Source organism: Corvus kubaryi, unplaced genomic scaffold, assembly GCF_017639235.1.
Source record: "Corvus kubaryi isolate FWS band 111438036 unplaced genomic scaffold, C.kubaryi_AGA036_p1.0 65360, whole genome shotgun sequence".
Taxonomy (NCBI): Eukaryota; Metazoa; Chordata; class Aves; order Passeriformes; family Corvidae; genus Corvus; species Corvus kubaryi.
Window position 1 is genome coordinate 195,551 of NW_024581941.1, and position 15,030 is coordinate 210,580.

Here is a 15,030-nt window from a genome sequence, read left to right on the forward strand (position 1 = left end):
CTGTATAATCTGTAATGCTAACTTTTAATTAGTAAATTTAATCATACTTGTGTTGTATCTTTAACTGCTTTCACTGAGATAACACAGAATAAAACTGATAAGACTTCAGGATAGCAGTTACTTGTCTTCAATTTCATAGTGATGTATTTTCGTGCTGAAGACTTTTTCTTGTTCCCATATTTAGCTTTTACTTTATCAGGAATCACTGTGTAATTTCTAAGTTGGAGATATTTAAATATTTCCTCTTATAAGAAAAATCATGTTTAATGCTTATCTCCCAAAATATAACCTCTTGTCCCTATCTCAGGCTGTTTTCTGGGGTTTCAGTATTGATGGATTAGTGAAGTATTGAACTATCTCAGTGCAGCTGGAAGGTTAAGATGATTCTGGCAGAAAGCAAAGAGGATTACTTTAAAGGCAATGAATATGATAATTTACACACTAAATGTAATTGAATTGTCATGAGACACAGAACATGCCAAATTTTGATTCACACATTGCTTATGCAGAGGAAGGGATGGTAAGCCATGGCCACGTTTTCAGCATAAATCAGGAACTTGCTTTCTGGTGCAAATACAGTTTGGCATTCTTTTAAGCAAAAGTTCGAACTATTTTTGAGCTTACACTGTTATTCTATCTGCGTTGTTGAAGATCTGTGCATGTCCTTTTGAGCACATTTTAAAATAAAAATATAAGCCATTTTTAGTTAAAAAAATGTATTGACTACATACTATGTGAATGTACTGACTATTGTGTATTACAGTATTGTCCACTTACATTCAGCCACTCTTTCACTCTTTCTCAAATTAAATCTAATCTCTCTTTTGCCTGAAAATTAGTGATAGGACTTTTTCCCTATTTCTTGAAGCTCAGCAGCAGGTGTACTTCAAACAAGGGAGCTTTTCCCCCACATCTGTCCATTGGAGAAGTGGAGATTAGGGTCAAGTAGTACTTAAATTTGCTGAAGGAATGTCAGGTTTCTAAGGAAGTTAAAAGTTTACTTTTTAAAAACCCGTAATTGGTCTTCTGTAAAGACTTGTTATAAGCACAGATCTGTCTTACAAAAGAAAACACAATTTAATTTTGGTTACAGTTCCTTTATCTTCTCACTTTGAAAGTAAAACCAGGGTTCATCCACTGCTTTTTGTCACTGTTGATTTGGTAGCTTTAGTGGACATTGTCAGTTTAGTAGACACGCTATGCCAGCTAGTAAAGATTAGGAGCCAGATTGTTGTAGTTGTGCTGGAGGAGGAGATAGTGCTGAAATGTCCTGGCAGTGGTGTGAAGTTGTGTCTGTGCCCTTTTGTGTGACGAGGCTGGGGAGGGGCTCTGGAGGGCTGCGGGGGGGTGTGGGAGCTGTGCCTTGATCAGAGCTCCCGTGGGCAGCCGGGGTCACAGAGCCCTGCAGTGGCTGTAAAGCTGGGTCAGGGAAAGCGCACCTGCGCCCAAACTGCTTTGTGTCTTGAGTCCTCTTCAGGCTTAGGAATAAATGTGGATTTGGCACCTGAAAGCAGGGGAGGAGCAGTGTTCTGCTTGGACGAACCAAAATATGAGCAATGTGAAATGATTCTACTTACCTCTTACCTTACAGGGAGGAAATTATTTATCCGTGTGGTGGCTCAGAGATGTAAAGCTTCCAAATATAGCAGATTGAATTATTTATTTATTTTTTTCCCCCCTCCCTCAAATAACTGTGTAAGTACATGTGTGCTGGTTCTGCCACACACTGGAAGAAATGACAGAGCTCTGTGTCCTTGCTAATAAACAGGGGTAATATGATTGGGAAATGATGCTGGCCAGGAAAAGGGGACCAGGTGAGGGTAACAAAGTGTGACTTCTGGGGATCATAAATGAAAGATTTATAGAAGCAGCCAGATTTTCCCCTAGGGGAAGCTTGGGACAAGCAGTGCTGTTGTCTGAATGCTGGTGCTTGTCTGTGGTGGGTCTTGTGTCTGTGGTGGGTCACACTGAGGTTCTCTTTGCGTTCCCCTGGAGAAACTTGGAGTGAAAGCAAGCAGAGACCATGCTAAATCTCTAACAGATGTCTTAGAAGGCCACCTTGGCACAACTTCTTGTCTAAATGTTGAGAAATATGTAGGCAAACTTTATTAAAGGAACACTAGGTTTGAACAAATAATTGTGTTAATGTCATACGGTAGAAAACTGTAATATCTGATCTGTTTTTCTATTTCATGGCCCAGATGGTTGGTATGTACAATTCTTGAAGTTCGTTATGTTGCCATGAACTAGACAGTGAAGAAAAACACATGCTTGGAGTTATTTTTGTAACAGTGTTAGGTTGAAATGTATTTTAAACCTTTTAAAATCCTTGCTTTATCTGAAGTTCATTGCTTTTTAATAATCAAAAGAAATCAACTCTTGAATCTTTCACAAACTTACTAATTAAGGCTGATTTACCTCATTGGTTTGATATAATTACATTTGGGATACTGAAGTACATTCTGTTGTTGGGTATTCAAACAAACAACTTTTCCTTTCTTGGTGCTCTCTGGTCCTGTCCATTTTCTAGAGATAGTCTCTGCTCAGGGAACAGGACTTACCAAAACTTGAACTCCACTCATGTACTAAGTGCTGCATCTGCAGTGTCCTCATGTCTAATGCTTACTCACACATTGTTTTTCTTCTTGCCTGTCAGCCTTCCTGTTGTCATATCCTTACACTTCTTCCAGCTTGGGGTTGCCCAAGGTACAGTTCTGACACTGTAACACTCCCCTTCCCTGTTTTCTGAGAAATAAGTTTTAGGCAATTTCTAAGAAGAAGCCATGCAATATTTCTTCAGCATTCTAATACCTCTACAAATCCTGTAAATAGTTCACACATTTGTTTTAAGCCAGCAGTGAATGTTTCAGCTTTCTCTGACTATTAGAATGTGGAATTCCCAGTTCTAGTGGCTTTCAGTACTTTCTTCAGTCCTTCATTTAGTGGGTTGTGCAGAATTATTTTTTTACTGTATTTAATATCTGCATTGGTGGAAAATCAGAAATATTCTCAACCAGCAATTAAGATGCTGTGCAGTAACTGTACTTTGCTTTGAGCAGTATTCAAGACATGCACCAAGGTCATATTTTGCTTTGACACAATAGTTTTGGCATTTCTCCACTGAAGTAGTCTCCCTGACGTTGAAGTTTATTTTCCAAGTATTTGGCTGCAGTTCTTTGTTCACAAGGGAGAAAATCTGAACAGCATTATTTTAATTCCTCTACAGGTGCAGATGCTGAGCAGGATGCTGCTATCAAACTTGCCCAGGAACGAGCAGAAATAGTTGCCAAGTATGACAGAGTAAGTGAACTTGTTAATAATTTAAAAGACATTTTATAATGAATTTTAGTAATATGTCTGTTTAAAAACTGAATCATTATTCCAGCTAGCTGTTGTTCAAAATACTCTGTCGGGTACTAATCTGATGTTTAATGACACACTGGCCTCTGGGTGAATTAAATTCTCCCTCCATGGGGGATATTCTGGGTAATGACTCAATCAACTAATTTTTCAGGTGCATAGCAAGTTACTTTGGGACTATTTCAGGGAGTGTATTGTATGAGAAATAGTGAAAGTGGGGTGTTTGAGGATGCTCAGTGTATCTATTAGATCAGAAAGACTCTCATTTTACTTTTTATTTATTTAGTATTTGGTTATAGTAGTAGAAACACTGAAATCATTGCAGAAAAAGTAAAAGATGAGTGAGTTGTATGGTTTCTAATATTGTTATGGAGAACTAATGAAATGCCTTAGTCATGTCATGTTTGATCTTGGACCCCTTGTCAGGACAAGCCTGGCACAGAGTATACCTAGATTGCTTACACTGTAGTCAGGTATTTTTGTACCACTTACAGACTTTTAAGTGTCATTGGAGAACTGAGCAATACTTGTGTTTGTAGAGATCATGAAATGTTTTATTTGCCAGACTTGCTGGTGTTTGCACAGTGTGTGCAGGTGAGTGAGTGGATCACCTTGGAATAAAGAAAACATGCTCCTGTCTGGCTAGCTGACACCACACGCCCCTCAAAGCTGCTCTGTCACTGCCATCCTCAGCTGGGCAGGGGAGAGAAAATAGAACAAAAGGCTTGTGAGTTGGGATAAGGTTAGGGGAGGGATCCTTCACCAATGACTGTCATGGGCAAAGCAGACCTGACCTGAGGAAATCTGTTTAATTTATTACCAATCAAATCAGAATAGGATAATAAGAAAACAAAAACTGAATCTAAAACATTTTATCTCTTCCCCTCCCTTCTTCCTGGGCTTAACTTTGTTCCCAATTTTCTCTACCTCCTCCACCCGAGCAGCTCAGGAGGATGGGGAACGGGGGCTGTGGTCAGTTCATCCCACGTTGTTTCTGTGGCTCCCTCCTGCTTGGGGGTTTGTCTCCTTAAACTCTTGCCTTTTTCCAGTGTGGGGTCCTTCCCACAGGCTGAAGTTCTCCATGAACTTCTCCAGTGTGGGTCCTTCCCATGGGTTGCAGTTCCTCATGAGCTGTTCCAGCACTGGTCCCTCCCACAAGGTCAGTCCTTCAGGCACAGGTGCTCCAGTGCGAGTTCCCCATGGGGTCACAAGTCCTGCCACCAAACCTGCTCCAGTGATGGGCTGGGCTGTGAGCAGCAGCAGGTCCATTTTGGAGCTGGCTGACTTTGTCTCTGTTGGATGTGGGGGAGGTATCCAGCGGCTTCTCAGAGAAACCCCTGGAGCCCCCTGCTACTAATACCTGGCCCCACAAACCCAATACACTTTTTGTTCTGAGTGGTGGCCTGATTTCGTATCCAGTAACCTGTGTATAGCCCATACCAGATGTAGATAGGGCTGAAATGGAGTTAAACTTCTGCAAACCTTTTGCAAGATTGGCAATTGGAATAGAAGAGTGGGACATGAATGAAGGCATCACTGAGAGAAAACTCAGTGCTGCATTGTTTGACTGCTGCTGCAAGTCAGCATGGACGTTAATTCAGGACTGTCTGCAGGATGTGCTCTTGCAAGTGATTGTTCAGGAAAGATGGACTTGGAAAATGGAACAAGTAGAAGGCACTCTGTGGGGACCTTGATGGATTATTGTGGAGTTTAACAACAGGTGTGGGATTACTATGACTCTGGTTGAAATGTATTCTGTGTACAGCAGTGACCAAAAGAGATTTCCTGTGATGAAAATACTGTTCATAAGGGCTGGGAGAGGTGTGCTGCTCTCCTTTTTCCTGGCTGGTCAGTTTAGGACTGGTGTTCTCCTCCCCCTCCTCTAACTTCCTGCCACCATGTCCCAAAGGTTATGCTTTGAGTGGTTAAATGCTGTCTTAATTGTATTAATTTATTGTGTCATAAAACATCATTTGGCTTTTTATTTTTTCCTTTGCCTTTAGGGACGTGAGGGTGCTCAGATTGAACCGTGGGAAGATGCTGACTACCGTCTTTACAAAGTCACAGACAGATTTGGGTTTCTACAGTAAGTAGCAAGCTTGGAAAGAAAATAAGATTAAAAGTTTGCTACTATTAATATTCAGGCTCTTTATTGTATTACCTATTTGGTGAAAGTATTATTATGCCTTTTAATAGGTATTTTGGCAAATGCTGTGTAAGTGTTACTACTGGCTAATCTTTCACTGTGCTTTTCAGTTCAGTTTCTATCTGTTTTTTTATTTCTGTAATTTGATCCTGCATAGGGAATGGAATTCCTATTTTTAAAACAGGAATAGTTTAAAATAGTTTTAAAATACTCGGGAATGAAAATTGATAAGTCTACAAAAAAGATATTTCAAGCTGAATTGCAGATAAATTTTGGTTGTGAATAACTTAGTTGGATGTAAACAAACTTGAAGTTCTTGGATTTATAAAACTTTTGTTAAAATTTTTATTTTTAAAAAGATCCTAACATATTACGGTTACTCAATGGTTGTATACAAGCAACAGTTTATCTCAGTCCTTCAAAGATCTTTTAGCTGTATATATTTTTTAACCTTACTGAAATCTCTGCTGATTTGGGACCTAATGTTGAATCTCAGCTTTAAGTCAGAAAATGCCAGAGTCCAGATGCAGTTCCCCTATAGGTGCCTCCATTGTAACATAATCTGTGCCTTTTTGGCAAATAGAAGATTAGGCATTAAATTGTATTAGGGTTTTTGTGTTTGGCAGATGTAAATATCCAGCTTGCACAAACTGAACACAAGCTGACTTGCTGCTTTTGATAATATTAGGGCTCTCTGATGTTCTTGATGTTTGACATTTTGTTTGAATACATGAAATGCAGTTTAAATCCAGAAAAATCAGTGATAAGTGGAAGACTCAGAAATACCCATGTAATTTATAGTACTGGGAAGGGGGGATGTGTATGTTCTGGTTTTTGCGGCTTTTTCCCCCTCTCTTCTTTCCTTTTTGCAATGTTAGTGTTTTTACAAGCTGTCAGTTAAAAAGTCATCTTCACCTGCTTGTGCTTCATTGGGGTGAGTTAATCTGATGTGTGACATTCAGAGAGATGTGTTTTACACACCGAGGTCCTTGTGTTGGTAAACCACAGCTGCAGCACAACTGCCTGGTGGTGTAGCTGCAGTTGTAGCACTCCTAATGGAGAATGGATGTCAGAGTTACTTTTATTTCTTGGGCAGAAGTAATGGAAGCCACTGCGGGGTTCACCTCAGACTTTGGTATCCTTGAGAACTCCTGAACTTTCCCTGTTACTTGTATTGTGATACTTGAATTTTTATGTGTAAGCCATAAAAGATTGTTACTCAAGTCCTCTCCAGTTGCTGCTGCTGTCAGTCATTACCCCAGACCTCTTCCCCAGGAACATCTTTATGCACCAATGCAGAATTAATTCTCTGTATAATAGTCAACTTCAAGGGATGAAAGCCGAAAGATTTAAATTACATAAAGACTGCACATGTTAGCAGTGTATGCAGATAATCTGTTCACTAATTGTGCCTATTTGTAGCTTGTCCATGTCTTGTTACAGGGCAGATTTCACCTGGGAGTGTTCTCAGGGCTGCTTTATGATTAAGATAAATTCATTGCAAATGATATTTTTATTTTCCTGAGAAGCAAAGTTTCTCCTAATAGAAGAAATATCATTAGAATAAACATATCAACTGTCTTGCCCTGAAATGACAATTTATACTGCACTATAGATTTTAACTATGGTCTGGGTCATCTGTGCTGTCATACTGGGCCTGCTGTGTCTGAAAGAAACGTCTGTTCTATGAGAGTTTGACATGCAGCAGGACGTACCAAAAGCCTCAAAAGGTTATCATCCCTGAGAGCCACAATTCCTTACGACCTATCAGGTGTTTACAGTATAAATTAGCAAACAGGCTGATGCACATTGAAAACAAAATCTGGGGGCAGTACCAAATATATAGTGCCCTAGTTAATGTCTGCAGAGATTTGTAATCTTGCTTGTATTGACATCTTAAAATAAGATAACTAAGTAGCTGAGAGATGTCTTTTATGTCAGAAGGGTGCTGGGTGTGAGGAACCAGACAGAAAATTAGGGCTTGTTTTCTCAAGTACAGTAGGCTTTGATTACTATCAGTAGTTTTCTCTTTCTCCTTGTCTGTGTCCTGTTTGCAGCTTTCCTTGGCTTTGTGAAGGGGCATTCAAAGTTCAGTTGATTGCTGATAGGGCAGAAAAGATAATTTTGAGGGAATGAAACACTCAGGCTGCCTGTGTAACTTGCTACTGGGTAGAAGATGGGAGAATGTAAAGACTAGAGCCATTAAAAGAGTAGTTTTGGTCTAGATCTGCAATTTTTCTGGTGTCCCAGTGTCCTTGTTTGTGTGTTAAAGTGGGAATTTGTAAACTTGAGGAACCTGAAGACTTAACACTTCTATTGTCTTCCTGCCATACCTGTAGAAGTGGGCTCAGGTTCTCTTCAGAGAACAGACTGAGAAGTGGAGGGAAAGTACCTTTTTATTTAACAGTGGAGAAATGGGATTGTGATTGGAAACAGATTTGACATTTGCCTTCAAGTAAAATAGGTCACTTTAACCTTCTTATAAGACTCTCCGTTGATGTATCTGGCATCTTTGAGTGGTTCTAAGTGTTGTAGTATTTATTGTTTACAATAGTTAGAATCATCTTTACCCAATACTGTCTTAAATTTATAGTAGCTGCTGCCTTCAGAACACAATTTGTTGCAGTACTTTATTTTGCAGTTCTGCAAATGAATGTGAATGTTGTAGTTAACTTTGGATATTAAAAAGAAATTGGTGTGGACAAGTTATTAAGACAGCTATTTAAAACAACAACAAAAAATAGCTGAGTTAATACCTAATGAATTTAGGGAACAAGAAAGTATGTTCAGTGAGAAGTACCAGAGCATTATAATAACGAGACTTATTTGAAATGAATTAAGGGAAGTTTTAGGGGGAAGTTGGATGTGGGACAAAGGTTTTCAGCAAAGCTAAGCTGTGAAATAACCTGTGGGGAGCCCAAGGGGACTGTCTCCTGAAATGTTTAACACCAAAGTGTACAAAAAAAAATACAGTCATGAGGAGTTTGTTCAGTGGCACTGACTAAATTGTAGGAGCTATGAGCTACTCTGCTGAAAACATAAATTGTACAGTAGAGGCATGCAGGAACCAGGAAGAGTGAAACTCTCGTTACTGGCTAAAACGTAGAAAATTTGGCCTTTACCAACTACTGTTGTTGCAAGGCTATAAGGAACTGGTGGGTTGTTTATTTAAGCCATGTGGTGTTGCAGGCAAAGCAGACTCAACTTGGGGATTTTTTTTTCATAACTTACTGCCAAATAACATGACATTCTGCTTGCTGATTTGGATGCTGGGTAGGAACACTCCAAACCATAACACTCTAACAGGCACCTGGAGGAAACACCTGTCTCCCCTCTGCCTCCAGGACAAATTTCCCTTGCTTTTTGTCATGGTTACCCTTGGATCACCCCAGTTCCTTCGGTGAGGTGGCAGGCAGTGCAGGAGCTCCTGCACACAATTTCTTTCTGCTGCTCCTGGCTTCTTACTTATTTTCACCTACTGCTCCTTGTCTTACATGTCTTTCCCCACCCGGGCATGGTGTGCCTCCCCACTGGGAGTACATCTCCAGTCATGCTCTCAGCATCCCCTTCCACATGTCTCTTCTGTCTCTCCAGTTAGTATTGTTCCTCTTAATTAATACAGACTTTTTTCTGCCAAGTGCTGTTGGTCTTCCTCAGTGACACCTGGTATACATGGAATAGTATATTTAATTAATACATCAATTAAGTAAATTAAATATTCCTATTACATGGAATAGCCTATTAAAACTTCACTCTTCACTTTTGTAATATTTCTTTCAGAGAATCCCATGTCAGGGAGCTTGTCTTAGTCATGACCACAAGTATTGACAGAGCAGACCAGCATATTTTATACAAGTGCAGTGTGGTTACCAATAAACCTAAAAATATTTAAAGGGAAAAAAAAGTCACTAATATCCCTTCCCCAGAAAACCTCAGTCATGGTCCTTATTCCGTGCAATTTATTTTGCAGTAAAAATCCTGCTGCTGATTTCATGTGACAGTGCAGGAATGCTGAATAGTCAGGCTGGTATGAAAAGTGCCATTCAGTTTTAAAAGGAACATTTTTTCCTCTGAAGTCTAGCACCAGTGTCTGTATATACAATCTGCCACTGTTTTGATAAGATTAGATATTCTTTTCTAGAAAGTGCAGGAGATGGGTGCTTCGTGCTGTGCCTGTAGCTGATGGAAGTCTAGCAAACCATCTCGGGGGACTCCTGGCGGGCTCAGATAAGCCTTAGCCTGTAATAGATGACTTTTGCAATCAAGCATTTTAGGAATGGGAGAAATGCCGAAGATCTCTTCACAGATAGTCATAAAAAACCCCTGTTTTGGCTGTTTTTGGAAATGAAAAAGGCAGAATGTGTTTGATATTCATAAAAAACAAGCGGTTTGTTTGCTCAGTTTTTTATTGTTTCTTTTTTTTCTTCTTCTTGGATATGTTGTATCTTTTTGGTCAGCATTATGTGAATTTTGACCCTGCACCCCCCAAAAAAGCAGTTCCTCTCTGTCCTATCTTGGAACCTGGCTAAATTTTAAAGCAAATGTCGTCAGTATTTTTACTGTGGACTCTTCTCTTGTCAGCCCTTTTCTTTACCTTGTAGATACTTCTACTTGCATTTTTTCCAGCAGTCATTGATAAGGGAATAATTTCAGGGAAAAAAAGCTAAAGGAGTTTCTGAGTGTCTTGAAGCTCATAGCAGGCATTCCAGTAATGCCTCGGGATCTGGGATTTCCCCCTTCCCCTTCCTTGAATTCTTTAGTTGATTTTGGTGCTGCTTTGGAATGGTTAAAAAAGCTACTAGAATAAATACCTTATTCCTTGGGTGGTGACAAGTTCCCTACTACACAACTAAGAATGTTTTAAAAGGTATTTTATTTTTTCAAACTGACAGTTTATGTAATATCTATATTGATTTGTCTATTTAGAAGTGACAATTTTATGAGTTATTTTTATAGCTAAAAAGTTATTAAAGGTCTTAAGACAGTAAAAGAAAGCAAGAAATTCAAATGACAGTCAATATTTTTATAAGTAAGTAAGAATTTAAGCTTTAACTGACTGTCATCAAAGCACGTACTTAAAGATGTATTTTTCTTGAATATATCCTTGTATTTATTTTTTGTGAAACTCTCCAGTTATCTACAAGGGCAAAACAGCTTTATTCCCTCCCTTTCCTCCCTGCCCCACATAATGTTAAGGTTGAGCATTGTCTGATTGAAGTTTGCAAAACAGCCCAAACTTTGTGCGTGATCCTGAAGTAGGGTAGAAGCTGAGAACAGCATTTTGCAATTGTGAAGGTCAACACCAGTTTAAAGAGCTGATCCTCTTTGGAGCCTTTCAACACCAGGCCAAAAGTCAGAGCAGGATAAGCCAGACGGCCTCGGTGTCTTCCTAGGATGGCACAGAAAGCTAACATTTGAGCCAATCTGAACAGCATCTTCCTGCACTTAGGTCACCACACTAATGGTCAATGCACTCCAGGTCCTGAGAGGCTTTGTACTGAAACCCGTAACGCTTTAAACAACATCCCCCCGAGGAAGAAACATCGGCAAGGTTCATTTGTTTGGTACCTGTTGGAACTACTGATTTCAGTCCTTCAATCAGATGGTGGCCACGCAAAAGTATTTAAAAAAAATAAAATGTCCCACACTTTTCATTTTTAGCTGGCAATTAGAATTTACATTATGTGGTCTTATATAAGCATCTTTGTGTGTGTATATTCTTGGTGATTCTTTTATATTTCTCTCTCTGTACAATCACCCATCTGTGAGGGAGGTGTTCAGTTTTCTTTTATAACAGAACTGTTCAAGGCCACAGTTTTGTTTTTCTAAGTAAAATAAAAATAATACTGGTTTTTGGAATTTGGGGCAGGTACAGCTCAAGTCCTCATTGGGAAATCTGGATTCTGACTTAAATACTCTGAATAATGGATTGTGGAAAGTGTTTTAAGTGTTCACACCTTAACAGTTATGAAATAAAAATGGCAGAAGAAACTGCAATTTATTTACTGCAACTTTACAAGAACTTTTTCCTTTCCATTGTTCCCTGATGAATGCCAGTCACGGAATTGTTCTGGTAACTTTGTTGATGAGCTGTGAAAATCAATGCAGCCATGACATGATTCAAAAAATTAAAAAGTACTTTTATTTCTTCAGCCTGCACTGTAGGAGTTCTTTTCAGACTTTGTTATTATCAAGGTTTGTGTTAACTTACAGTAATAATTGTTATCTTATAGCAGTAACCAGTATTGTCAGATTTTGTGTTCTGACTTGGGTGATTCAGTTTAAACATGTTTTTCCTTTTACTGCCTGCTCAGTAAATGGAAACTGGGGATGTATATTTACTGTGGCAGATGCTCTTATGGTGATAAATATTCCAGGATCAGCATAGTGAGATTGGGCAGATTGGAGGTTTATTTTGCAAGGTTGTTTATGTGGGTTTTTATCCCCTAGGGAATAAAGAGTGGTACAATAGAAGTACTTGTGGTAGAAAATACAGATGTGTTCTGCCTCTCACCCCATTCATGAGGCTCTCTCCAAAATTTAGGTTAGATTCTTGTGCTACTCTTGCAGTGTAGCTCTGTTCTGATTCTGATGGAATTGTACCAGTTCACAGCAGCTGAGAATGTGACTCATACCCTTAGTCTTTATCCCATGAGCCTGTTAAAGCAGTGAACATGTTTTGAGAATAGTTTGCTAATGATGGAGATTATCACATTGCCAGAGGCGCTTTTCAAATACCAGAATTTATTATTTCTTTTGCTGAGATAGAGACCTACCTGCTCTTCTCCATCAAACTTCACTCTTTAAAAAAACCTGCATTTTTATTAGCTCTAATGCATTTCTACAGCATGCTCCAGAAACAAATTAGGGGAGCAAGGAAAGGGAGAGCTCAGTCAAGGATTGAGCTACTCCATTAAATGCCTCCAAATAAAACTATTGATTACTTTTTTCCTCCAGTGTTATTATTTTACCCTGAACTTTTTGATAGGGAGCAATATGATGAGCAACCGCTTATCCCCTCTTGGATTCTATTTCTTGGTAATTTGTATGTAGCCTTGCTGGAAAATAGTCTTTATCTCTGAAGTATTCTGTGTGCATTCCTTAATATTTTTTTCCATGTGCCTGTTGAACCACATGTCCATAAGCAATAACTCTTGCACAGCACTCCCTGCTGATTTGGGTGGGTACACGAGTGAGTTCTCTCCAGATAAGAGCTGTAAGGACAGGTCTCTGAGGGTTCTTGGCAGCAGCAGAAGTTATGCTGAGATTTTGGGTAATAGCAGTTAAAAAAAGAAGCATGGTTAATGTAATTTGGTAATAATCAAAGTAGCATTCAAAAAATAGGGATTTTATATAATTTTAGTTTCAAGTTTTTAGTAGGAGAGACATAGAATCATCAGGGTTGGAAGAAACAAGCTCATTAAGTCCATCAGTACACCCAGCACCATCACTGTAACCCCATAACCACTAAACCACATCAGCCAGTGCCAGATCCAGAAGCCTCTTAAACACCTCCAGGGATGGTGACTCCACTGCCTCCCTGGGCAACCTTTTCCAATGCCTGACCACCCTAAGAGTGAAAAATTTTTTTCTAATACCTGATCTAATCTCCTCTGTCTCAGCTTAAGGCCATTTCCTTTTAAGGCCATTAAGTCTGCATCGGAGTTTAAGGAAGGAGCTCCAAGGCTGCTGGAAGAGTTGCAAAGTTACTGTTCACAGTGACATGGAGCCACAATTCGTAATTTTCTAGGCACAGTAAATATTGCCAAACATGTTAAGTGATGTGGTGATGTGCTAAAATGGCAATGAAATGTTTATTCTTAAGAGTTCAATTATAAATGTGAATCTTACTGCATTTTATTTATCCTGGTCATTCAGCAGGGACTTGCTGTCATTTTCCTCTTCTCAGCTTTGTGAGACAGGGTCAGACCCTCTTGTCGGGAGAGTGGCTAAACTCTTCCCTCCCTCGGGAAGAAGTGTGCCAAGTTCAGCCTCTTTCAGCTGCCAAAGTCAAATACTTATTAAAAAAAAAGTTCAGATCTCTCTTTTTAAAGAAAAGTTGTGTTTCTCTTCTCTTTCTCCTAAATATATGAATCTGCCTCATTTTGACTGCCTAGAAATTTTATGTGGCATTATGAAGATTTACCATGGGAACTCCACTGAATTCTCTTCTCTTCACTGGAGTTTTGCTTTATGTGTCATGGATTCTGCCTTCAAATATGTGATAACACTTGCCTTGACTGATTTTGCTGCAAAATATTCATTGCTAATCATACTGAGGAACTGCTGTTAAAAAAACCCCCAACCACAAATCTCAGCTCTATTTAACATTCTTTCCTTTTGCCCTAATATACCCTGAGGATATTATCTTTATTTAAGGAGAGAAGTGGTAGTTTTCTTGGGTTAGTAATTGAGATTCAGAATGCTTTTTTTAGGTCCATCTTCCTAGCATTAGACAAATCCTTTCTTTTTTTTTTTTTTTTCTTTTGCATGCTTCCACAGGAACTACTTCTAAAATAATATTTTAATTGTATTTCTGTCTGACAAAACCTGTTTTGAAAACACAGCAAACCCACTGTTTTCCAGTTATGGAATTCCTGATAAGTTGAAATGAATCCCTGCTTGCTATGCCGTTGTGAAGTGGTGAGGCTGTGTCAGAGACCAGGGTAGATGGGTAATTGTATTTAAACATCCCTGACAGTGGAAGAATACATTGGACCTGCTGTAAAATTTCCTTAGTCCTGTCCATTCTGACTGAGTTAACAGCTCTGCTTCCTTGATGGACAATGAACATTTTTCTCTGAATCTGTCTGCGCTCGTGGTAGTGGTTGTGTTGTGACTCTTCTCTTTGCATTAATGCATTTGAACTTGTGTTCAAAAGCATGAGCTGTCCGTGGAAATTTGCAGTATTTTCTTCCTTAAAGCGAGGTCTTATTTTGCAAGAGCATGTGGTCAGAAGTGTTGCTTTAGAAGGTGTTTTGGTTACCACCAGGAACTCTTCAGTGCCTTTGCTGTTCACTTTTTCTCAGGCTTGCTACTTTCACAAGTATTCTTTGTCAGCCTGATGGTGAAGATCGGCTGTTTATTCAAAGCTGTTTCAGGAAAATTGTCTAAACCAGACCTAGCAAAGGGAGAGGAATCAGCTTCTCTCAGCTAGTCACCTGTGAGCTTTACAGCTCTATATATTTGCACATCACTTGTGTATTTAGTGGTAGGACTTCACCAGGAGGAGGAAGTGCCTTGAAGTTACGTGTCTAGAAGTTACCAATGAATTTTTCTGTGACTTGGACTGTGAATTTAATTTTTTTTGCAACTGTATTTAAGATGATGTTCTCTTTTATTTTTTGTCTTCCCTTTCCCCTTGTCTTATCGTGGTGATCTAGTGTGTGGTTCTTCTCTTATATTCCCTTCATGCAGGTCCTTCCTGTGGAAGGAAGAAGTGTTCTGTTGTTATTTTCTGTAACTCAGAATGGTATGGTCTTGTTTTTCCTTCCTAAAACTGTATCACAGTGTTAACCCATTTC

General features: G+C 39.2%; 1 protein-coding gene across 4 annotated transcripts in view; it reads left to right on the forward strand.

The window, feature by feature from the left end:
* LOC121673336 (USP6 N-terminal-like protein) overlaps window positions 1-15,030 on the forward strand; it is a 112,423-nt gene that overhangs the window by 49,035 nt on the left and 48,358 nt on the right. For all 4 annotated transcript variants that reach the window (XM_042046559.1, XM_042046560.1, XM_042046557.1 and 1 more), the window contains 2 exons: window positions 3,227-3,300; window positions 5,364-5,446. In XM_042046559.1, coding sequence (XP_041902493.1) covers window positions 3,227-3,300; window positions 5,364-5,446 — 157 coding nt within the window. The remainder of the gene's footprint in view (window positions 1-3,226; window positions 3,301-5,363; window positions 5,447-15,030) is intronic.